At 41.3% G+C, this 25,524-nt stretch overlaps 1 protein-coding gene across 7 annotated transcripts in view; it reads left to right on the plus strand.

Annotated features, from left to right (window-relative positions):
• LOC110529974 (anion exchange protein 2) overlaps positions 1-25,524 on the plus strand; it is a 53,828-nt gene that overhangs the window by 2,370 nt on the left and 25,934 nt on the right. For 2 of the 7 annotated variants that reach the window (XM_036985513.2, XM_090181767.1), the window contains 7 exons: positions 9,694-9,865; positions 20,435-20,591; positions 20,877-21,127; positions 21,319-21,458; positions 21,794-22,080; positions 24,615-24,751; positions 25,344-25,427. In XM_036985513.2, coding sequence (XP_036841408.2) covers positions 9,797-9,865; positions 20,435-20,591; positions 20,877-21,127; positions 21,319-21,458; positions 21,794-22,080; positions 24,615-24,751; positions 25,344-25,427 — 1,125 coding nt within the window. In that variant the 5' untranslated portion in view covers positions 9,694-9,796. Of the gene's footprint in view, positions 1-7,361; positions 7,452-9,693; positions 9,866-20,434; positions 20,592-20,876; positions 21,128-21,318; positions 21,459-21,793; positions 22,081-24,614; positions 24,752-25,343; positions 25,428-25,524 lie in introns of all 7 variants that reach the window. The other 5 variants (XM_090181768.1, XM_090181769.1, XM_090181771.1 and 2 more) reach the window with 5 other exon arrangements.

Here is a 25,524-nt window from a genome sequence, read left to right on the forward strand (position 1 = left end):
TATTAACGGATCATAATTATTAGCTTATTTTCATTTTCTCTTATTTTACAAAGTTAATCTTGCCGTTATAGAATATGCTTAAACTTAGATATTTGTGTGTGACCTAGGCCCGTATTCCCAAAGCGTATTAGAGTAGGAGTGCTGATCTAGGATCAGGTCCCCCGTTCATTTAATTATGATCTAAAAAGCCAACTTCTACTCTGAGACACTTTAAGAATACAGGCCTAAGTCACACAAACCAAAAATCGAATTTTAAAGCATATTCTATAAAGGCAAGATTAACTTAATACAGGCCCTGATGAAGATCCATCTTGGATAGAAACGTTGTTGCAAAATTGGTGGTAGAGGAATAGCCCATGGGTCTTTATGTGCCTCTACTTTATCATGACAATTTGTTTACCTTGGCATGTCTAGTGTCTTGCTGCTCTAGTGGGTCCCTAATACTCAAAAAGAACACTGCATTGCATAACCATAATAATACAACCTTGGTGCTGCTAGTTAGCCACTTTGCCAGCAGTCAATAATTTACTTCTCCAGCCACTGTTCAGTACTGGACGTATGCAGCTGGTGCAGTCACTGGCTGTTCAAGTGGCATAAGTGGCTCAGGATGATTCTGCATTCTTTCCATCACTGAGTGCTTAGCCAAGCTGAAAGTCAACGGAGGGGCATAGGAACTACAGCACTGTACGTGTGTGTTCGCACCTGCTTTTGTTTTTGGCCAAGGCATGGCATGTTCACACCGATTATGTGTCCCAAATGGCGTCCTATTCCCTATATAATGCACTACTTTTGACCAGAGCCCTGTGAGCCCTCATCAAAAGTAGTGCACTATATAGGGAATAGGATGCCATTTGGTGCGCTGTCCAAGTAAATCTAGAGGGCATGCCAGGCCGGTCAGCTAGCTCTGATCAACTTTGACCAAACTAGGCATCGTCAATTACCCAAGATGGTGGGAATGACGTGTACTGCAGACCTTATTAGGTCATGACCTCTATTCCACATGCACTAGTGGTTGCAGACGCTATTGAAAACTCTATTTTGACAGGACAGGGATGGGAAATGGTGTAGACCAGGGAAACACTTTGAATGAACGAAATTAAAGCCCCAAGATACTTTCTGAGACTGGTTCTTATCTGCAACCATCAAAGCAGTTATGCTTTTCAATCCATTGAAGGAAATGTTGCGTGCTCACAATCCGATAGTCTGCCCCAGAGTGCGTGAATATCAGATGTGGTTTGTTGCTGAGTCACTGTCCTCTGTTACCTTGAGTCATACCGGTAAACGAGAGGAGCTGGGGAGACGAGAGCAAAAAACAATTATTTAGCAGTTTTCCATTTCCACTTCTCTGATGTAGCCTACTCAGGTGTCATACATACTGAAATATATATGGTAGTTGAATATATAAGCTGATGTTCAAAAATAAGAAGGGGGTTTGCACACAACAGTTTTGACAATTTTTGTGTTCGAATCACCCTTACATTTTTTACTCCATTATTAATTGGTTGTATTCACCAACTAGACTACTTGCTTTTTCTAAGTTTAAGGACAATTCCACAATAATGGAATTACGCTTCGACTCAGATTTGTATGCCAAACAAAAACCATTGATTTCAAATTTTATCAAACTGTACAACTCTATGAACAATATACACAACATTTCACAAAAACAGATTTACTGGAAGAACTGTGCAGATGCGACCACGTTTAAATATCTTATTAAGATTCAATGATGTCAGCAGAAAGAATGGGGTGTCAGCTATGACATAACACCTTGAGTTTGAAAAACAATATTTTGGTTATTGAACAACAGTAGGTGAAGTGGATTTATGTCTGGTAATGGATTGCATCATGGGTCCCTGAGCTGCACTTTAGAGAAATGCATAATTATGGATATTAATATCATTCTCTTCATGGTGATCCTCATATCATGAATAGGTATACAAAGGTAAAAATATGCAATATCCCTCTTTTGCATATTTGGGTATTATTCTATTATATTATTGTAATGAGCTCCGCCCCCAAACAAAACCACATTTGGTTTGTCCAGACCAGACCAAATCTGAAACAATCAGACGTCCCTTGTTTCATAAGTTTTGACATCACATTACAGCACAGTAGAGTTTAGAACAATACAGTACAGCGCAGAAAAGTAGTTATGTTCAGTACAGATGCATAAAACACCTTTCAGTGTTTCACTTAAGGGTTTACCATGAGGACTAATTTTTCCTTACCTAAGGGAATTGTTTAAGGGTGTGGCATATAGAGCCCATCTAACATTTCCTTAGATAAGAGCAGAATTGAAAGGTTTTAAGGTAGTTTGTAGGCATGTACTGCAGAAAGAGTCTGGTTAACATGGAGATGACCTGATTCACTGACTGAATCACATTTATTTTGGGAGATCACAAAATAGAACTTCTACATTCAAAACAGGAGAAACAAATTGATTCAGAAGATCACAAATCACGTTTCTTTTAGTTACTTTTTTCTGAACTTGTTTTTATTACTTTCTAGCACTAGCATGCTAACTTACAGAGTAGGTAGCTAGCCAGCTAGCTTTATAGCCATGGATTGTGCACCTTCCAATGTTTAGCTAAGTAGCTAGCTAACTGGTGGATGTTTTCCTTTTGAAACCAGGGCAGAGGAAAACAACATTCACCTCCACAAATGCTGTTTACATTGATATCCATACTGAATGAAGCACTTAAGGGACCTCATGGGCACCCTTAACTTTTTCATTTAATTTAAGTGGGAACTTCGCCAAAAAGTTTTTTTTGTGCAGCTGACTTAAAGTGAAGGAAACTTTAATGGAAAAGATAAGGGGAAAATGTACTTAAGATGCTTTATGCAACCGGGCACCGTACAATAAAGTACATTATACAGTACTCTACTCTAGTGTGCTGTACTGTACTGAACTCTACTGTGCTCTCCAAACTTGTGAAACATAAACATCTATGATTGGTTCAGATTTGGTCCGGCCAGGGCGGCGTGACCAAATTTCAACTACTTTTCAACGTCCATGGACAATCGGTGTTCAGTGTGTGAGGATGCTTGTTACACTAAATGGAAAGAGGGTAGGTGGTATGTGTCATGGTAGGTGTCAGTAAGAGCCAGGAGAGGTGGGATTAACTGGAGAGGAAAGAGAGAGGGAGCAGCTGAGAGAGCGAGAAAGGGAGAGTGAGAGGGAGGGGTTTTCCAGACTGTTTTAACAGCCTTGCTTTGACCACCAGATGACATAAAGAGAAAAGAAAGTTATGAGCTGAACATAATAGAATGCCAGTGGAAGGGAGGACACTAACAGGTGGCCCAACTGTGGTTTGTGACTGCTATGATTTCCCATTGTAGCCATTTCAATTGCAGTAATCCTGTTAGATTCTTCTATAATTCTGTTACCAATTAGGTAACAGGATTACGAGTTATAATCATGTAATAATTCATAAAGAAACTTGATATCAGTCAAACCACTAACTTAGGTCTACTTGTTACTTCTGTGAACTTTAATTATCCTCCCTCATGAGGGAGAGAAATTAGAAAATATCTTACAGATATGTGGGGTTTTGGTAACGGAATTACAAGGCAATGTTTCTTAAACGTGCAGAAGGCAAATCATTTATCCAAAACAAAATCTAATTGTTGTTGATATTAGTTGGCAGGAGTCTTAACTTCAACATTATTATTTTTTGATATATTTCTAATACCTTTTAAGACTATTTCAAAGCCTGAAAAATGCATATATGCCTTAATTTCTCAAAAATATAGCCAGACTCTTAGCTTTCATTTGACACCCAATTTGACATGCTACTATGAACTCTACGATGGTGCTCATGGATCCTTTTAGATGGAAATGCCCTTAAGTGCAACGTTACCTGCTTTCTTCAAGCTGATATACAGTACCAGTCAGAAGTTTGGTCACATCTACTCATTCAAGGGTTTTTCTTAATTTGTACTATTTTCTACACTGTAAAATAATAGTGAAGACATCAAAACCATGAAATAACACATATGGAATCATGTAGTAACCAAAAAAGTGTTAAACAAATCCAAATATATTTTATATTTGAGATTCTACAAAGTAGCCACCCTTTGCCTTGATGACAGCTTTGCACAATTGGCATTCTCTCAACCAGCTTCACCTGGAATGTATTGAAGGAGTTCCCACATATGCTGAGCACTTGTTGGCTGCTTTTCCTTCACTCTGCCATCCAACTCATCCCAAACCATCTCAATTGGGTTGAGGTCGGGTGATTGTGGAGGCCAGGTCATCTGATGCAGCACTCCATCATCACCCTCCTTCTTGGTCACTGGTGTGTTTTGGGTCATTGTCCTATTGAAAAACAAATGATAGTCCCACTAAGCACAAACCAGATGGGATGGCGTATTGCTGCAGAATGCTGTGGTAGTCATGCTGGTTAAGTGTGTCTTGAATTCTAAATAAATCACGGACAACGTCACCAGCAAAGCAGCCCCACGCCATCACACCTCCTCCTCCATGCTTCACGGTGGGAACAACACATGCAGAGATCATCCGTTCAACTACTCTGCGTCTCCCAAAGACACGGCGGTTGGAACCAAAAATCTCAACTTTGGACTCATCAGACCAAAGGATAGATTGCCACCGGTCTAATGTCCATTGCTTGAGTTTCTTGGGCCAAACAAGTCTCTTCTTATTATTGGCATCCTTTAGTAGTGGTTTCTTTGCAGAAATTGGACCATGAAGGCCCGATTCATGCAGTCTCCTCTTAACAGTTGATGTTGAGATGTTACTTGGACTCTGAAGCATTTATTTGGGCTGCGATTTCTGAGGCTGGTAACTCTAATGAACTTATCCCCTGCTGTAGAGGTAACTCTGGGTCCTCCTTTCCTGTGGCAGTCCTCATGAGAGCCAGTTTCATCATAGAGCTTGATGATTTTTGCCACTGCAGTTGAAGAAATGTTCAAAGTTCTTGAAATGTTCCTCATTAACTGACCTTCATGCTTTAAAGTAATGATGGATTGTCATTTATCTTTGGTTATCTGAGCTGTTCCTGCCATAATATGGACTTGGTCTTTAACCAAATAGGGCTATATTCTGTATACCACCCCTACCTTGTCACAACACAACTGATTGGCTCAAACGCATTAAGAACTAAATAACTTCCACAAATTCACTTTTAACAAGGCACACCTGTTAATTGAAATGATTTCCAGGTGACTACCTCATGGAGCTGGTTGAGAGAATGCCAAGCGTGTGCAAAGCTGTCATCAAGGCACAGGGTGGCTACTTTGAAGAATCTCAAATATAAAATATATGTTTCACACTTTTTTTGATAACACATATGGAATCATATAGTAATTTCATAGTTTTGAAGTCTTCATTGTTTATTGTAAAATGTAGAAAATAGTAAAAAAAAAAAAAAAGAAAAACACTTGAATGTGTAACTGTCTCCAAACTTTTGACTGGTACTGTATGGCAGGGCAGGGCAGATTGGCCCTGGACATGGCAGATTGACCCGCATGCATCGCGCTAATCCGCTTGGTGGGAATTGTAACCTGGCTCATATAATGAGTGTTGCTACACTGCTCCATTCGAACACAATGGCCTCAGGGTTGCCATCCCACTTCTGACACCAAGGTAGCTCATTTAGGGGGTAGTCCCAACCAGGACGCAAACCCGGGTGCAGCGACTGTCCAGCCAACACCTTTACAACAAGAGGTCTGAAACCTCTTGAGGTCGCTAGGTGTTGAGTTAAGGTCGCTACATCACCCCCCACGCTTCTCTATACCAAGTCCCTCACATGTGCACGCCTCTCCGATGGCCTCACGGGCACCATCACACTTCTGACACCAACGTAGCAAATGGCAGGACAGGGATGCAAACCCAGGTTGCTGGCTTGAAAGGCAAACACATAGCACAAATAGGGTTAACCCACTTTGTAGGATTTGCAACGTGGCTCATATTTATTTATTTATTTTTATTTCACCTTTATTTAACCAGGTAGGCAAGTTGAGAACAAGTTCTCATTTACAATTGCGACCTGGCCAAGATAAAGCACAGCAGGTCAACACAGTGTTACACATGGAGTAAAACAAACATACAGTCAATAATACAGTAGAAAAATAAGTCTATATACAATGTGAGCAAATGAGGTGAGAAGGGAGGTTAAAGGCAAAAAAATGCCATGGTGGCAAAGTAAATACAATATAGCAAGTAAAACACTGAAATGGTAGATTTGCAGTGGAAGAAAATAGCGAAGATCACTACAGTATGTACTTTGAAGAGAGTGAAGTAAGGAAGTAAATGAACAGTAAGGAAAAAAACATAGTGCACTCATAGCTATGACCTGAAAGAAGAAGGTCCGTCCTCTTGTGTTTCATGCCCTAAGGTCTACAGTAGAGTAGCTCCTGGCCTACCACATATCTACCCGTAACTTTCCCAAAACCGTATGGTTCGTTTTGGACCGTTCTAAAACTTTTATCGAGTCTGAACAAAAAATATTAGTTAAGGTCTTCGATCCATACGCTCACGAGTCCCACGTTAACAATCACACTAATCTTTTCACGCAAACATTTTTAACCCTGCAAACCCTAGTGGGTTTCCGAACGCTGACCGTGTAGCCTTTTAATAATCGTCCCACCACCGGCAGGTCCACCACAGATTTACTTTAACATATCACCGACCACTAAAACAACGACAACAAAGGCAAGAGTAGGTACGGCACCATAATCTCCCATATGCCTTTTGCCTTTCTCATTGTTGGCTGGCGAGTCATTGGTGCTGTTTTTCCACTAAGCGCTTTGACATGATTAAGCCCTTTGAATCGATGAGGGGTGTGGTGCTGGGGAAGAGGGTCGTCACCAAAGAGAACCATGGTCCCTTTGTGTCAACGTCTGCTCTCTAGGGTTTATACAGTCAAAAATGGAAGTCAGAGATTTCACTTCAGTAAATGCTGACGTGTAGAATGGTAATTTGTGTAGTTTTAGGCTTAGTGCATTTTTTATGACCTCACGATCCTGTCTAAAATAACAGCTATTTTCAGTGGATTTGGAAAAGGTGTAAATAATCCCTGCTGTGCGGATGATAAATTAGAAGCTTTGTGTAGTGATATGGAATGCTAATAAGGCATTTCCTGCTGGAACTACTTGTGTTTCTTCTGTTTTTGTCCTAGGAGAAGTATTGATTTGATATCAGGGAGAGATGGGTCATGATTGAGTCATCAGATGGATCTCTTCCACTTTAATGAAATGAAGGTTGAACTGAAAGAACCAATAGCGTAATCAGAGACACACACACACAGCTACTGCTTCTATATATTGAAGTAATATTGAGATTTATGAGGTCCCCTAATTGCTCTCTTACATGTGCCCTATGTATATCTGTTTGTCAGTCTGTGTGTGTCTGCCTGCTTTCAGCTTCACAAGTTTCACCATAAGATGGACCACCAAAGACGAAACCATACCTCAAGCAACATTTTGTAGTGAGTGATGACAAAATCTCAACATAAATCTCTAATGAACTCCCTTGTGACCTCACATGATTCAGCACTATCTGTACTGTAGAGCCACAATTCCCACCCCCACTCAAATATAATAATATGATTGTCACATATTATACATATGCGTAATATATGAGTATCGTATCATTCCCAACCACACCAAGCACAAAAAAGGGTTCTGCTGCTGTCCCCATAGGAGTACCCTTTTTGGTTCCAGGTAGAACCCTTTTTGGTTCCAGGTAGAACTCTTTTGGGATCCATTTAGAACCCTCTGTGGAAATGGTTCTTCTACATGTAACCTAAAAGGGTTCTACCTGGAACCTAAAGGAGTGATTCAAAGGGTTCTCATATGAGGACAGTCAAATAAATCTTTTTGGTTCTTTTTTTCCCCCTAAGAGTTCATGACGTGTCATAGGATACCTCTAATGAACATCCTCCATCCCATTCCTCCTCCTCAGTTTATGGCTGGAAATCAGAGGGAGGGTGTTGGGTGTTTTCCGAAGGCGGTGACATTGCAGCAGTGACCTTGTTGATGTAAACCACACTGACAGTCTCTTCCTGCAGTGGCGAGACTGGGGATGTATTCCTTATCACTCATAGGGAGAGTAGTGTCCTCTCAGTTCAGTGCATGCAACAGATGGGGGATGAGGAGAGGAAGCACCCTGTAGACTATTGAGGTGCATCAATGGAAATCAGAGGGAGATATGGGTCCCATTTTGATTATACGAAAGTGAGAGAAAATGAAACTTCTTTATTTAATATGCCTCTTTATGTAAATGTATACATTAGAAATGCATATCCTTATTTTCAAATGTTAAACAAGACCAACATACTGTCAATACGTAGTCATGTTTTACATATAATCACAAAAATGATAGGGAAAATGCTGAGCATGTCAATTCACTCACTGAAATTGTTTGGGCTAGTGATTAGGGGGATTTCCAAGTGGACTCGGCCTACACAATATGGCAACTAGAGCCCATCCGATATGTTTCTTTGTGTAATTTCCCACACTGAATTCTCCGAAATTGCCATCCAAAAGAGTCCAATTGTCCAATAACTATGCTTCAAATGTTGATTTCATACATTGTGAAAATGACATGAGAATGGCCACAAGTGTTCAGATGAACCCTTTTTTAAAAATTCTATTTATAGAATATCAGTTATCGGTTGAATTGATAATATAGGTGAACTGATATATTGGTCGGGTTCTAATGGCAACCCCACTATCTGACCACAGCCAGAACACAATCTGGCAACCCTGATCCTCAAACCCTGCATTCAGATGTTCTGATGTCATTGAAGGGAATACTTCAAGATATTCTCTAAATATGTTATCTAACTACCAGGTAACAATCTGGCAACCCTGACCCTTACCCTCAACCCTGACCTTCACTGCTTCTTAAAAAGAATACAGACTCATAATAACTGTAAATGTTATTCTCTGTAGACAAACACTATCGACTATCAGAGAAGCTCTCAGCTGTTTATGGGTGTTTATGTATGAATGTTATCGGCTTTCCGCATGAACACTGTTAGCCCACTGAGCTAAGTCTTATGCATTAGCTCGGAGATGTAATTTAAGTCTTCAGGTCTCAGGCAAGGTTACTTATCACGCAAACCAGGTGACCACTAATAGACCTTGGTAACACTAGCTGTGTTACAAGACACTGCCTCATAAGCTGAGTTGATTTGCTTGCTTGGAAAAAAGCGTATAAAAAAAGGGGGTTTTCCACCCTAAATTGGATGTTGTGGTCTTGCCAAGGTGGGTACATCATAATCTCCTCTGAACCCTGAATTCTTAGCAGTGTTTTCATGATGAAGCTATCACCCATGTTTTCATAAAAAAAGACTTCACTTTTAGCTAAACTCAGAGCTACAGTAGAGAAATTGATTGCTTTTGTTATTTGCCGCTGTGTTGGCCCCATTCAGAATCACAATACTGTAAGCTTGTTCACTTACAAGGGTTTGTCCATATGGTTAGGGCCAGGACTTTTTCCAGACCCTGAATCTTACCCTACTTTTTCCTGGTCTGGTGATGTGGCCCTAAATGTCATGACAATGGCGTTGCCTATGTCGTTATTATGGACGTATAATCATCATGTAGGACGTACAATGAAATCACTAACCAAAAGATAATTTGGGTGATTGACGTAACATTTGACCCAATTTACCAATAGTCACTTGACTAAGACCAACAATACCATTCCTGTCCTTTTCGCAGGTTATGCTACCCAAAAGTCCTCCGTTGAGTAAGAAAGAGAGTGAAAAGGGCTAAGGACTGCTTCGCAACATACTGCCCTGACCTTGTGATCCGCAACGGAGCCATGAGCAACCCTAAAGATGCCAGCGACACCCATGTCACCGCCAACACTATGGCCACAGCCACCTCAGCTGTGAGTTTAAACCTTACATCTATTTACTGTACATGAGTTATTCTAAACACAGGTTCTATACACACAAAATTAGATATTTATTGCTGTATTTATTTTTGAAAACATTTTTAAAACGTATTAGTCAGGTAATGCTTATATCCGTGGTTCTGTGGTTGCCATGGTGCTGTGAAGAAGCCTACCCACATAAAAAAATACCATTGTGTGTACTATGGTAGGAATACTATAGTATTCACTGTAATGGTTTTACAGACTTTACTGTAGTAAACAGACTTTAGTGCTGTAGTGTTTTGCAGACTGAAGTCCGACAAAAAACGTCAGTGAATACTGTTGTATTTATTATATAAATATTGTAGTAAATTTGTTTTTAGTAGTATACTGTAGTATTTACTGTAGGTATTTTGTGTACATTACTGTAGTATTTTTAATAAAGTGTTTTGTTTTATTATCTTTAATATAGAAGTGTGAAGCTTTCTCCTTGAGGAAACCTAGTAGAGAAATACTAGCAGATCAAGCAAATATTCCATAACGTGTAGGTAGGTAGGACTGGGTTCTGAACAGAGAGTTCAGGGCTTCTTCTCTTTTTTATAATCACAGGGAACACAATATGGTCTATACTTGACATGTAGGTTTCTCACTTTACGGTCGGCACAAATTGGGATGTGGAGGATGGGAATGGGCAGGGTATATACTAATTACATTTCTATTTACTATAGTAAAAAAAAATGTCTTTGCTGACATTTACTAGTGTTTCTTTTGTGAATAATAATGTAGAATTTACTATAGTATACTACAAAATTCTATACTAAGTACTGAACATGATTGAGGGATACTACAGTATGTAGTATTGTATACTACAGAAGTCTATAGTAAGTACTGTGATATTCTATAGTAAACTGTAGTATTTCTTTGTGGGATATATCATTAAATAATATCCCGATATGTAATTGTATCTGTAAATACTGTACATATAATTTAAGTGCTTTTTTTGTTGCATTTAAAAACAATGTACAAAAACTTGTGAGTTGATCTATAATATCTTGTGGTGACCTATGTAGTTGCAGAACTGACAATGACAAGTTTACTTGGCTTGGTTAGCTATGGCTTGGCTAGCTATGGCTTGGTTAGGTATAGCTAGCTATCTAGCTGGCATATGTAATTTGAATGATGCATCAATACAGAACCAGCTTTTTGTTCCACCTGCCCTGGCTTCTGGAAGGATTTGTACTGCGGTGTGAGGCGACGACAGAGGCTCGCCTCGTAGAAGACTGTTCCTGATTACGAGGCCAAACTGGGGTGGTCTCTTGGGCGATGGTGCCAAAGCGTCATCCAGGTTGGTGCTACACATTCGGTGGTGGATGTTCCAGCCTACCTACATAGAAGGAGTAGCTGTGAACTTCCGAGAGAGATGCCTGATGGAGAGCTCCGGGCCTGCCTGTCTGACGTTTCTCCTTCCCTGGCTGTACCATCAATGCCAACTCCACTCAAGCTACTCCTTTACTGAACTGCTCCCATGAACTGCCAGCCCCCTGAATTTGTTTTTATTTTGAGATTCTGTATGAAAAGCCCTATATAAAATACATCTTATTATTATTATTATTATTATTATTATTATATTGCACCAGAGGAAGCTGTAAAGCCAATTTAAAACTCTTCCAACATATTTCAGGTAAACATATACTGTATACTACTCACACACTTTGTTAATATTTCATATTTGAAATATTTATTTGACTTCCTTACCTCACTAAATTTGTGAAGAAGTTGCAATTTAGGGAGAACCATGGACAGTAGTGGTTGTTTTGATTAACCTTCTATTACAGATACATGTTTAAATGGTATTTGCACACCAAATTAATAAAATAGTAAAAATCATTTTTAACAAGATTTTCCAAATCTTTAAATTGAACTTCGAGAAATATAATCTATATTGTTCAGTCATTAATTATGTCATTAGATGTTTAAATGATCACTTATCTTTATTTTGGCGTTTCGGTGTGAAGTGTCAATCATAGATATAATTGGAGGACTCCAGATGGATATAACTAATTTTAATATAGACATTGCCATTGAGGGCTTCTCCAACTGGGTTGGGATTCCTATGTGTTGGGAGTGAATAGCCAATGATCAGAAAGCATTGTCTTATTCAAATTGGTTTGTATTGGTTTGTAAACCAAAGACTAAGGTAATATCTAGGAGCCAAGACCAATATTTATACCAGGACATTGGACCCAAGATCCAGACTCAAACCCAGTGAGTTGAGACCATGACAAGTTAATGCCCGAATATATGTGGTCTTGAGTGGTCTCAAGACCAAGACCACTAGATTAAGAGTCCATAGATCCTTTCTTCAATTGTAAGAAACTCATGTAGAGAACTTGAGTAGAGTAGAGCACAGTACAGTAGGGTACAGTACAGCAGGGCACAGTAGAGTATAGTATAGTAGAGTTCAGTATGGCACATCATACATGTCTATGTTTTGGCCAGATAGACAGAACTAAAATATAAACGGAACATGTAACAATTCTTAAGATTTTAGATTTAGTTACAGTTTTATATAAGGAAATCAGTCAATTGAAATACATTAATTAGGCCCTAATTGGTGGATTTCACATGACTGGGAAGACAGATATGCATCTGTTGATCACAGATACCCTAAATTGAGGTGATGGTGGCGGATGAATGGCACAACAGTATCTCATCACGGTATCGCTGTGCATTCAAATTGCTATCGATAAAATGCAATTGTGTTTGATGTTCGCAGCTTATGCCTGCCCATACCATAACTCCGCTGCCACAATGGGGCATCTGTTCACAATGTTGACATCAGCAAATAGCTTGCCCAGACGACACCATCTGCCATCTGCCCGCTACAGTTGAAACCGGGATTCATCCGTGAAGAGCACACTTCTCTAGCGTGCCAGTGGCCATCAAAGGTGAGCATTTGCCCACTGAAGTCACTCACAACAGTCAGGTCAAGACCTTGGTGAAGACGATGAGCACGCAGATGGGCTTCCCTGAGACGGTTTCTGACAGTTTGTGCAGAAGTTCTTCAGTTGTGCAAACCCACAGTTTCATCAGCTGTCCGGGTGGCTGGTCTCAGATGATCCCGCAGGAGAAGAAGCAAGATGTGGAGGCCCTGGGCTGGCGTATTTACACGTGGTCTGCAGTTGTGAGGCCAGTTGAACGTACTGCCAAATTCTCTAAAACAATGTTGGAGGTGGCTTATGGTAGAGAAATTAACATTCAATTCTCTGGCAACTCTGGTGGACATTCCTGCAGTCAGCATGCCAATTCCATGCTCCCTCAACTTGAGACTTGCCTAGTTAAATAAAGATTAAATAAAGGTGTAAAAAAAAAAAGAATCTGTGTCCAAAAATACAGATTTCCGATTGTTATGAAAACTTGAAATCGGCCCTAATTAATCGACCATTCCGATTAATCGTTCGACCTCTACTAGAAACGCACAATCCCTCCATCAATGCTCAGACTGTCCGCAATAGGCTGAGAGAGGCTGGACTGAGGGCTTGTAGGCTTGTTGTAAGGCAGGTCCTCACCAGACATCACCGGCAACAATGGGCACAAACCCACCGTCGCTGGACCAGACAGGACTGGCAAAAAGTGCTCTCCCCTGACAAGTCGCGGTTTTGTCTCACCAGGGGTGATGGTCGGATTCGCATTTATCGTCGAAGGAATGAGTTACGCCTGTACTCTGGAGCGGGATCGAGGTGGAGGGTCCGTCATGGTCTGGGGCGGTGTGTCACATCATCATCGGACTGAGCTTGTTGTCATTGCAGGCAATCTCAAAGCTGTGCGATACAGGGAAGACATCTTCCTCCCTCATGTGGTACCCTTCCTTCAGGCTCATCCTGACATGACCCTCCAACATGACAACGCCACCAGCCATACTGCTTGTTCTGTATGTGATTCCCTGCAAGACAGGAATGTCAGTGTTCTGCCATGGCCAGCAAAGAGCCCGGATCTCAACCCCATTGAGCATGACTGGGACCTGTTGGATTTGAGGGTGAGGGCTAGGGCCATTCCCCCCAGAAATGTCCGGGAACTTGCAGGTGCCTTGGTGGAAGAGTGGGGTAACATCTCACAGCAAGAACTGGCAAATCTGGTGCAACCCATGAGGAGGAGATGCACTGCAGTACTTAATGCAGCTAGTGGCCACACCAGATACTGACTGTTACTTTTGATTTTGACCCCCCCTTTGTTCAGGGACACATTATTCAATTTCTGTTAGTCACATGTCTGTGGAACTTGTTCAGTTTGTCTCAGTTGTTGAATCTTGATATGTTCATACAAATACTTACACGTTTGCTGAAAATAAACACAGTTGACAGTGAGAGGACGTTTCTTTTTTTGTTGAGTTTACACAGTTTTATGATGCTGCCGTTGACATGTGGGGTTGACCTGTTAAGAATGTAATATTGTTTACCGGTTGAAAGTACAGTGCTTGGTTAAATACTGCTTATGATTCTGATCGTTTTTTGATCTGTTAGTTTTAACATCGACCTGTGTAATAGGCATGACAATAATTGTTTGAACGTTTGTTAATTTAGTATATATATAAAATGTAGGAGTGATTATATGGAGGATATGTCTTTGCTGGTCCTGTTGTTTTGATACATCAATGACCCTGGTACAATATATTAGCCATTGATTTGTTTTTGGTGGACATGTATATAGATATTGTCTGTGTGGTTAGTTCTGTTGCAGAATTGGTAACTTGTAAAAAAAATAAAAACATTTGAAGGACTTTAAGCAAGTAAAATGGATTCCAGAAACATTTGTGAAAACTCACCGAATTCCCTTTGGAATCTTAGGAAACTTACCAAACCTCTGGCTCCATTCATCAAAGGATTTTTTTTTTGAGGCCGTCCAATAGGAACTCCTTGGCTGAGGTCAAGGTTGGCCGAGGTAAACAAAAATCTGCACTGTTGTTGATATCAGGCATGCCAAAACTGTCAGTCATGTAGAAGTACCAAGCGACCAGAGTCTTCCCTGTAATAAAGAAAGCAGAAGATGCAAAAGCTTCCCAATGTCCGCCAAATGCCCTAACTTGCCATTCCAGATCTCTGCTAGACAAAGTGGATGAGTTAGAACTTTTACTCCTATCATCCAGGGCTGAAATTGGTTGTGTAATGGAAACATGGGCACATGACAACATTCCAGATAAGTCCCAAAACATAGAGGGTTTTCAGGTGTTCATGTAGGTCAAAAATCCTAGCCTAAATATGAATGGAGGAGGAGTGGCCATATGTGGATGATAGTCTCCAGGTTAAGATACGCACTGACCTTGAACGAGATGAGTTTGAGAGTTTCTGGGTCCAGTTGTGCTCAGAGCGGGTTCCCAGATCAATTCCAACAATCGTTGTTGGAACACTTTACTATCCTCCATGGGCTCAATAAACTGCAACAGCAAGCAATTAACTATCTCATTAACACCATTAACACTGTGAAGCTGAAATCACCTGAAGTAGGTATTGTCTTATGTGGGGATTTCAATCATCTACCTACCAAGGCCCTAACCCTGTCCCTTAACTCCCAGCCCGATCTAAAACAGGTTGTCAAAAATAAGACCCGTGGAGACTCCATGATTGATCTGATCAGCACCCCTACTGTGTTGGGCCCCGCTGGGCTCAAGTGGCCACCAGTGTCTGCAACTCACTCCCACCAGTGTACCTAAACATGGGAAGGAAATGCAATACAGAGTAGGGCTACAGGTTGTTTGAGAGAAAGGAGGCCCTAGCCTGGTGTCTGGCCATCACTGACTGGTCAGCTGTCTACAATGAGGAGAACATGGATGAAAAGTTGTAGATCTTTAACACCAACATACAAATGGCCCTTGATGTACAGTGGGGCAAAAAATTATTTAGTCAGCCACCAATTGTGCAAGTTCTCCCACTTAGAAAGATGAGAGAGGCCTGTCATCATAGGTACACTTCAACTATGACAGACAAAATGAGAAAAAACAATTCAGAAAATCACATTGTAGGATTTTTAATGCATTTATTTGCAAATTATAGTGGAAAATAAGTATTTGGTCACCTACAAACAAGCAAGATTTCTGGCTCTCACAGACCTGTAACTTCTTCTTTAAGAGGCTCCTCTGTCCTCCACTCGTTACCTGTATTAATGGCACCTGTTTGAACTTGTTATCAGTATTAAAGACACCTGTCCACAACCTCAAACAGTCACACTCCAAACTCCACTATGGCCAAGACCAAAGAGCTGTCAAAGGACACCAGAAACAAAATTGTAGACCTGCACCAGGCTGGGAAGACTGAATCTGCAATAGGTAAGCAGCTTGGTTTGAAGAAATCAACTGTGGGAGCAATTATTAGGAAATGGAAGACATACAAGACCACTGATAATCTCCCTCGATCTAGGGCTCCACGCAAGATCTCACCCCGTGGGGTCAAAATGATCACAAGAACGGTGAGCAAAAATCCCAGAACCACACGGGGGGACCTAGTGAATGACCTGCAGAGAGCTGGGACCAAAGTAACAAAGCCTACCATCAGTAACACACTACGCCGCCAGGGACTCAAATCCTGCAGTGCCAGACGTGTCCCCCTGCTTAAGCCAGTACATGTCCAGGCCCGTCTGAAGTTTGCTAGAGAGCATTTGGATGATCCAGAAGAAGATTGGGAGAATGTCATATGGTCAGATGAAACCAAAATATAACTTTTTGGTAAAAACTCAACTCGTCGTGTTTGTAGGACAAAGAATGCTGAGTTGCATCCAAAGAACACCATACCTACTGTGAAGCATGGGGGTGAAAACATCATGCTTTGGGGCTGTTTTTCTGCAAAGGGACCAGGACGACTGATCCGTGTAAAGGAAAGAATGAATGGGGCCATGTATCGTGAGATTTTGAGTGAAAACCTCCTTCCATCAGCAAGGGCATTGAAGATGAAACGAGTCTTTCAGCATGACAATGATCCCAAACACACCGCCTGGGTGTCAAGGTCCTGGAGTGGCCTAGCCAGTCTCCAGATCTCAACCCCATAGAAAATCTTTGGATGGAGTTGAAGGTCTGTGTTGCCCAGCAACAGCCCCAAAACCCCACTGCTCTAGAGGAGATCTGCATGGAGGAATGGGCCAAAATACCAGCAACAGTGTGTGAAAACCTTGTGAAGACTTACAGAAAACGTTTGACCTCTGCCATTGCCAACAAAGGGTAAATAACAAAGTATTGAGATAAACTTTTGTTATTGACCAAATACTTATTTTCCACCATAATTTGCAAATAAATTCATTAAAAATCCTACAATGTGATTTTCTGGATTTCATAGTTGAAGTGTACCTATGATGAAAATTACAGGCCTCTCTCATCTTTTTAAGTGGGAGAACTTGCACAATTGGTGGCTGACTAAATACTTTTTTGCCCCACTGTTTGTATGCCCATTCAAAATAATTTAAAAAAACATCCCGGGACAAGTCATGGATGACGAAACAACTAAAAGTGTCCATCAATAGTTGGGGGGGGGGGAACTGAGAAATAGAAAAAAGCGAGAAACTCTGTTCAAAAGCTTATCCGAAGGGCAATGAAAAACTACTACACTAATTAAATTAAATTCATTCAATTTAAAAAGAACAACCCAAACGAGTGGTGGGACTTCATCAATAAGGAGCTTGGTTGTTAAAAATAATTTAGAGGGATGATACAGAATGACGATGTGGAAAATGACAATGTTGCTTAGGTCTTGAAAAACTTAATTGCTGAAGCATGGACAGGAAATACATCCTTCACTGTTTTTCCTCTTCCTAGGCCTGTTGGGGAATGAGAACTATGCAACATTGGACAAATGAAACAAGCTCTTTCAAGACTCAGTCCTAAGAAAGCATGTGGTCCAGATGGTCACTCAAGGAATTTTCAGAAGTTCTAGCGCCAGTGGTCACTCACTTAGTTAACACCTCCTATCAACTGTGCTCTGTACCTACAGAGTGGAAGACCACTAACATCTGCCCCATTCCTAAGGTCTCCAGTCCTGGACAGAAAAATTATTGGAGACCAATCTCTCTGACATCCTGTCTAGGCAAAGTCCAGGAAATGCTCATTGCCAAGAAGCTCATACCAGTTGAGCTTGAAGAATGCAAAAAAAAACAGCATGCATACTTGCTAAACACAGCACAACAAATGCACTGGTCAGAGCCTCACACACCTGGCTTACAGAGACAGACTCAAAGCAACCCATAATGGTCCTGGTTCTGCTGGCGGACATGTCAAAGGCTTCTGGTCGTGTCGACCATGCTGATCTCCTCCAGCATCTGGCCAGTCTGTGTCTGTGTCCAGGGTTACTCACCTGGTTTCACAGCTGCACAACAGGGAGAACACAGAGGGTGATAGCAAATGGAATGTACAGCTCATGGCCAGAGGTAATATCTGACACTGGCTATGCCAACGACATTGGCCTGTTTTGTGCTTTAAGGCTAGAAAACATTGAAAATGGAAGAGGAGGCTAAGAAACTGGATTTATGGACAACAGAGAACAACATGCTTAATGGGAAGAAGTCTGTCGAATTAAGAATCTGCTTCTCAAAAAATCCTCCCCAACCGGCTCCACTAATACTGGGTGGACAGGCTGTTCCAGTTCTAACATGCACAAAATACCTTGGCTTCCACTTGGACAACCAACTTAGTGGGAACCAACATTGACCATTCAGTGAAAAAGGCTTCAAGGCGTTTCCACTTCCTGACTGTAATGGCAAGAAACGGCTTTCCCGCTGATTACATCTACAGCACTCTGATCCGACCATGCCTGGAGTATGCCAGTGTGTTGAAGGTGGACTGCACAAAGAAGCAGCAAGCTGCACTGGATAGGGTACAGGAAAGGGCAAGCAAGATAATAACAAAAACAGAGACATCCCACTGACCCTTCCACCACTAACATTCACTGATAGAGCAAGCAGAAGATTTGTCACTGACATGCACCAACCTGACCACCGTCTCTACATGATCTCCTACCATAGAGAAGGGTGAGACAGCACTGGCAGAGTCCTCCACAACCAGAGCCAACTGTCCATCACTAATGCAAGGACAAATAGAAAAACATTTTACCACTGCCATCAGACTTTTAAACAACCAAATATACTTTTTAAACTGTAATTGTTTAGGACATTTTTTAAATTAATGTAGTATACAGTGTTTTTTAAGCTTTTGTCTAAATGTATCTGGTGACTGGTAAATGTCAGTCACCTGGTGTTTACCTGTGGCCATGTCTCCCTCTAGTGTTGCCTATGGTAATCAATTTTTTAATTTTTTTATTTAATCTTTATTTAACTAGGCAAGTCAGTTAAGAACAAATTCTTATTTACAATGACGGTCTACCCCAGCCAAACCCTAAAACGGACACCGCTGGGCCAATTGTGTGCCGCCCTATGGGACTCCCAATCGTGGCCGGTTGTGATACAGCCTGGAATCGAGTCTCTACTGACGCCACTTGGGAGCCCATGATGCCATACATTTTGCACTTCCATGTCTCCTAATCATATCCCGTAGTATGCTGTAGTTGCATGAGCAGTTTATGATGATGCTAACTTCTAGTTAGCAATTACATTTTTGTTATGCCTTTTTTGAATGTCCTAACAAAAATTGTATATAGATGGGTAAAAATATATATAAATATTTAATCAATTTTGAAATCAGGCTGAATCACAACAAAATGTGGAATAAGTCAAGTGGTATGAATACTTTCTGAAGGTTCTGTAAATCCATTTTTACATGTTTGAAGATGAAGTATTGTAATTAAGGCTTGAAACATATTCAGAAATGAGTGAATCAGACAGCATTTTGGCACATTCTTACCACAATTGTGTGAATAATTTGTCATCTTTACATATCTGGCACACCTGGATCCTTTGGTTGTATATTCTACATCACTATGAACATTTTAAGATATTATTGGGCATACTACATTTATAATGTCATACTGGTATGATGATGCTGAGAGAAATCCAATAAGATGTCATTGAGCTGTATCTCTCAAACATTTTTAAAACCCTGTTCTAGCTGTGTGTGTGAAATGCAGTGCACAATATAAAGTTACAATCCAAAAACATAGGTGCCCCACTACATGAAATTCTATAGCTAAGCTTCCAACATTTTGATACCAATGGCACAATATGGGCTATTTTTAAACAATAGTTATAGCTGGTGCTTTCTAAGTTGGTTTTTATTATATATCATTTGAAAGTAAGTTAATTTCATGACCTTTCAGAACCACTTGTCAAACAAAGATTAAAACATATCAGGGTTTACTTTTTAAAGCAATTTATACAGGTAATTCTGATATGTACCCTAGAGGTCAAATGTCAAGGTTCTGTTGACCTGAACATTCCAAAAATGTGTCTGATTGATAGCTGTGAATCTAAGCTAAGCTTTCCAAATCTATATGATTAAAGGGTATACGTGAGCAATAACATGTTGTATACTAACATTGTTTGTCATAGGGCAATGCACAGAAAACATCAAATCTTATGTAAATAGGAATCCATGACTATGATGAAATAATCACTAACCTCGAACCACCCATCGACCACCCACCCTCCCCGGTCAAGCCATCAGCCCCTTCTAGGCGGAGTGAAGATGATGATGATGATGAAGAGCAGGACCTGAACAAGACCCTGGGGGTGCAGCTCTTCCAGCAGATTCTCCACCCACCGGCCCGTGGACCCCCAGAGAAACACCGTGCCTACAACGAGGAAGACTTTGAGTGTGAGCCACCAATGTTTACTTGTTAACCTTCATGTCTATTAAATCACTGTTTTATGTACCATAGAAAGGGTATCAGTTACCGTGTACAGCTTGACATCACATTCTGGTTGGAAGTAGTATTGAGTATGGGCCATGCCTGTCCATCAAAAATGTATCTTTCATCAGCTGTTGATGCCCATTAAAAGACAGACAACGCTGCTCAACAAATATCATCTCAATGCAGACAAGGAAGTGTGTCACCAAATGACTACTTGACCAAACACGGTTTATTTCTCCTGTCTGCAGACCACCGCCACTCCTCCCACCACATCCACCACCCGCTGTCCAAACTACCCCCAGAAAGGAGGAAGAAGAAGAGCAAGAAGAAGGAAGCGGGATGGAGGAGAGGATCCGGGCCTGGCGGAGCACCCAACATAGAGGAGGACGAGGAAGAAGATGAGGCAGATGAGTCCTACAGCCAGAACGATGGAGAGGGGGGGCAGACCACCACACCCACACCTGATACTGACACGGACACACACAACGAGGATGTGCAGGTAGAGTTGCAAGCTTATACTGGTTTACATTATATTATAGTGGTTTATAGTATACACTGTATTTGTTATAGTATATTAGTTTTATAGTATACACACATACATATAGTACATACTGTACACACACACTCAGCTACTTTCTTTTTTATTAGGTAGGCCTCTTCCTCATTGACCCCAATCTTTCCTCTCTGTAGTTCTTTGTGTCTGAGGATGACCCTGCCAGTGCCACTCCTGCCCCCACGCACAGCAAGGGTGGCAGTGCCACCCTTACCAGACGCCTCACCATCGTACCTGAGACTGCCCTGGGTACCAACATGCCAGAGGATGCCACGGAGTAAGTGAGAAAGATGTACACAAACACACATACACATAAACACATGCACAGACTGACATAAACCAACACACACCATGGAGACCATGTGCTTGATGTATTTGATCCCATTTCACCTATTCCGCTCCAGCCACTACCAACAGCCCGTCCTCCCCAATTAAGGTGCCACTAACCTCCTGTGACACACACAAACTGATAAAGCAATGTACACACACTTGCAAACACATGCATATAGTTAAGTGTGTGCACAGAGAAACACACAGGCACAGTACTTTATCTGTCTGCCTGCCTGTCCATCCGTCTGTCTAATTACTTGTACGTCATCATCGTTGTCCCAGTGAGCCAGTGGACTCAGTGTTGGCCCCCAACAAAGGGAGGAATGGCCTATCCTCTGGCCCCTCCCGGGAGTCCCACAACCCCTCCACACGGGGCTCCACGCCTCCCTCCTCCTCCGCCTCCTCTTCCTCCTCCAGGACACCGCCCCCTGGCAGCCGCGGATACGACCTGCAGGAGCGCCGGCGCTCGGGCAACATGACGGGCGGGCAGCAGGAGCGCCACCAGCGCCAGGCCACCGACGACAGCGAGGCCCAGATGCTGGGGTCCGCCGACCTGGATGGCATCAAGAGTGAGTTCTAATCAATGAGTCAGTCAGTCAGTCTACCAATCAATCAATAAATATAATTTTCCCGACCTAGAACCCCAAACATCAAGCGGTACCACAGTGGCAAGGAACAACTATCTGGAAGAGGAAAACTTTACAGGAACTATACTCAGAGGAGTATGATTTTTGGAGCATAGAATTACATCATGTAATTTATAGAATGAAATAATTGCATTTCCATGACACGGGGCTGATTCACACTTTAATGTGACATAATAGCAGCATGTCATGACTAAACTGTTTTCAGCATGATTTCATTAACTTCACAGGGGATTCATTTTAGTATTACTATGACATCATTGCAGCAACTTTTTAATGACTTTACAGGAGACTAAATGTATATATTACTGTGACATCATTGCAGCATTATTTCCATGACTTCACAGAGGATGAACTTTGATATAACTGTGACATTGTAGCATTATTTCCATGACTACACAGGAGATACATTTTCATATTACTCTGACTTACGTCACAGCAGCATAATTTCAATGACTTCACAGGGGATTCATTTTGATAATACTATGACATCATTGCAGAATTTCCAGGCCTACACAGGAGATTCATTTTGATATTACCGTGACATCATTGTAGCATTATTTCTAAGTCCCTCTCCTTGTTCGGGCGACATTCGGCGGTCGACGTCACCGGTCTTCTAGCCATCGCCAATCCACCTTTCATTTTCCATTTGTTTTGTCTGGTCTTCCCACACACCTGGTTTCAATTCCATCAATTACATGTTGTGTATTTAACCCTCCGTTCCCCACATGTCCTTGTCCAGTATTGTTTATTGTAAGTGCTTGTGCACGTTATGTCTGGGTTTTTTTGTCCCATTGGATATATTGTTTTTGTTCACGGTGATTTTATTCATTAAACTGCGCCGTTGTAACACAGTCTTTTCTCTCCTGCGCCTGACCTCTCTACCGCCAGTACGCACGCCTTACAGAAGCCCTACAATATTATGTTTTTCTAAGTAGTGAGAATGGTTGTAATCAGAGAATGTTGTTGTTGTAATCAGGGAATGATTTTTGCTGAGAGCCAATGGGGTAACCAAGGTAACCATGGGTTGTTTTCCCCACAGATGGGCAGGGCGGCAACTTTCTATTGTAGTACTGACTGGGACTATACCTTTGCTATTACTTTGACATCATAGCAGCATAATTTCAATGACTTCCCATATGTAAGAATGCAAGAATGATGTCATAGTAAAATCTGAAGTTATATCACACCACTGTGTGGTCATAGAAGTTCTACAGTAGTATGATGTCACAAAAATGCCATGTTAATCTATAGGGTATTTGTCAGTAACTTTCACGGATAACCTATCCAAATGAAATCATCACTAGGAAGAAACAATGAAAGAATGTTGTTCAATAATGACTTGACCAAGACATATTTTTATATCTGCATTGTCCTTACCCTTATGGAAAGCTTTCAAAACCTTGATATTTCGACACAAAAAGCCCATTCTCCACAGTCAATTTGCATTTGTTATCTTAAATCTGATCCTAATACGGAATTTATTGTTCTGTGTACAAGAAAACAAGGCCGTCCATCCCACATGCTCAGTGTGCACCGTTGGAATGTGAACATTTTCAAAGAGCCCATAGCTGCCCACCACCAGAGTTCTTTCCCAGTTTTCCATTGTTTGTTTCATGTTCAGATAAAAGTCTGTGAGCGTGTGTGTGACGTGTGCCCATATGTCATTCTTTGGAAAACAATCATTCATTTTGGAAGCATGGTTTGGTTCTCTGTTTTGAAAGTCAAAACGTTGCAACTGCGCTTTTCTTTGAGTCAGAGGCAATTTCTTTGTGAGTATCCATGACATCATATATAATTACATAATTATTATACTGTTATAACTTATAATAGAATATGCAAGTTTGTCATTCAGATCAACATGTTAAAAATGTATATCAATGGTTTGCTAACCATTATCTTAATGAGATAGCCATGTACTTAGCCTCTACTTGAGCTATGTGAAGTGAGTGAAGAAATGTTGGCTCGTTGATGATGGTGGGGTTAGTCTTGACAAATGTTCATTTGTTTTCTTTGGGCTTTAAAACCTTAGTCTCACAAAGATTCCCTGGGAAGCTTTCCTATTGCTATGCCAATCCTGAAATGTTATTTTCTAGAAAAGTACTCCTGTGGGAATATGAGTGTGTTCTCACCGTACTTGTTAAAACACACTGCAGGTGGCAAAACTAGTTGCAATGACGTTATTCTGAAGTCTTTTGTGACGTCATTTGAATGTAATAGGAGGTATTTTAGACATCATTTCAGCGACCACAAAAATACATATTTAACTGCTTGTAACCCGGTCAGATAACAACCAAAATATGGTGTCTTTCCCAAATGTTTAGATGTCGTCATGAAAAAATATGGCTGTACCCGATCTGATGACTCAACAAGGAGAAAATCAGTTTGGGACAAGAAAGTAACTTTCTCTATATTTTTCTCTTTCCATCTCTCTATCTCTCTGTCCCCATGTTCCTTAGGTCACAGGTTTGAGGATGTGCCTGCGGTGCGCCGTCACCTGGTCAGGAAGAGCAACAAGGGTCAGGTGGTGCACATCAGCAAAGACCACAAGGAGCCTAGTGCCCACTGCTGCAAGTTGGACCGTACCCCACATGAGGTGGGTACCATGGAACAAGAGGGTAATGAGTTTAATGGGCAGTGATTTTGGCCCAATTCCATGTTTTGCTACCACTTCACCGGAATGGTCTATCATAGACTTCCATAACATTGTTGTATGCTATTACATTTCATTTGCCCCCCACTGGTGTAGGCCAGTAGTGTTACTGCTGGTTATAAGTAACAGGCAGTGACGCGAGTAACACATGTCAAGTTGTTTTTATCATGGAGAGTTTGGGTTAAGAAGTCATGTCTCACCTGTACATTAACTCCCTGCTTTGGTACTTAAGTCAGTCAGGGAAAGGTGAGACGTTAAAAATGAACTTAGGAACGCCTTTCACATGCCACAAGAAAAAGAGGAGAGGTGACACGACACAAGGGGCTCTAGGAAGTAAGCGAGGGAGTTAAGTTTGTTGTATTAGGGTAGCCAGGTAAACATAACTCTCGTGTGGGTGTGTGTGAGAGTGAACGTAAATCAATGGACAGACCATTTCACATGAGCTCTCTTGTTGAGCCAGTAACTGTGTGTTAGTGTGTGTAAGGTAAGTCTGCCCTATTAGATTTGTCAGTATCTCTGCTTCTCACTCACCCAGCCAGTGCTTGAGTATCGGTCCTCCTCGCATTCGGACAGAATGCTTCGCTTGGAGTTCGTGGGGCGTATGGCACGGCACCAGAAGGTAGGGTCGTTTTGAACCAGTACAACCTGGTTTTAGCCCGGGTAACTTTGGATTTGCTGTGTTAGCCTTCAGATTGGTTTGGAGTGCAGTTAATTGC

This window comes from Oncorhynchus mykiss, chromosome 8 (genome assembly GCF_057628025.1).
Source record: "Oncorhynchus mykiss isolate SJ-2025 chromosome 8, ASM5762802v1, whole genome shotgun sequence".
NCBI lineage: Eukaryota > Metazoa > Chordata > Actinopteri > Salmoniformes > Salmonidae > Oncorhynchus > Oncorhynchus mykiss.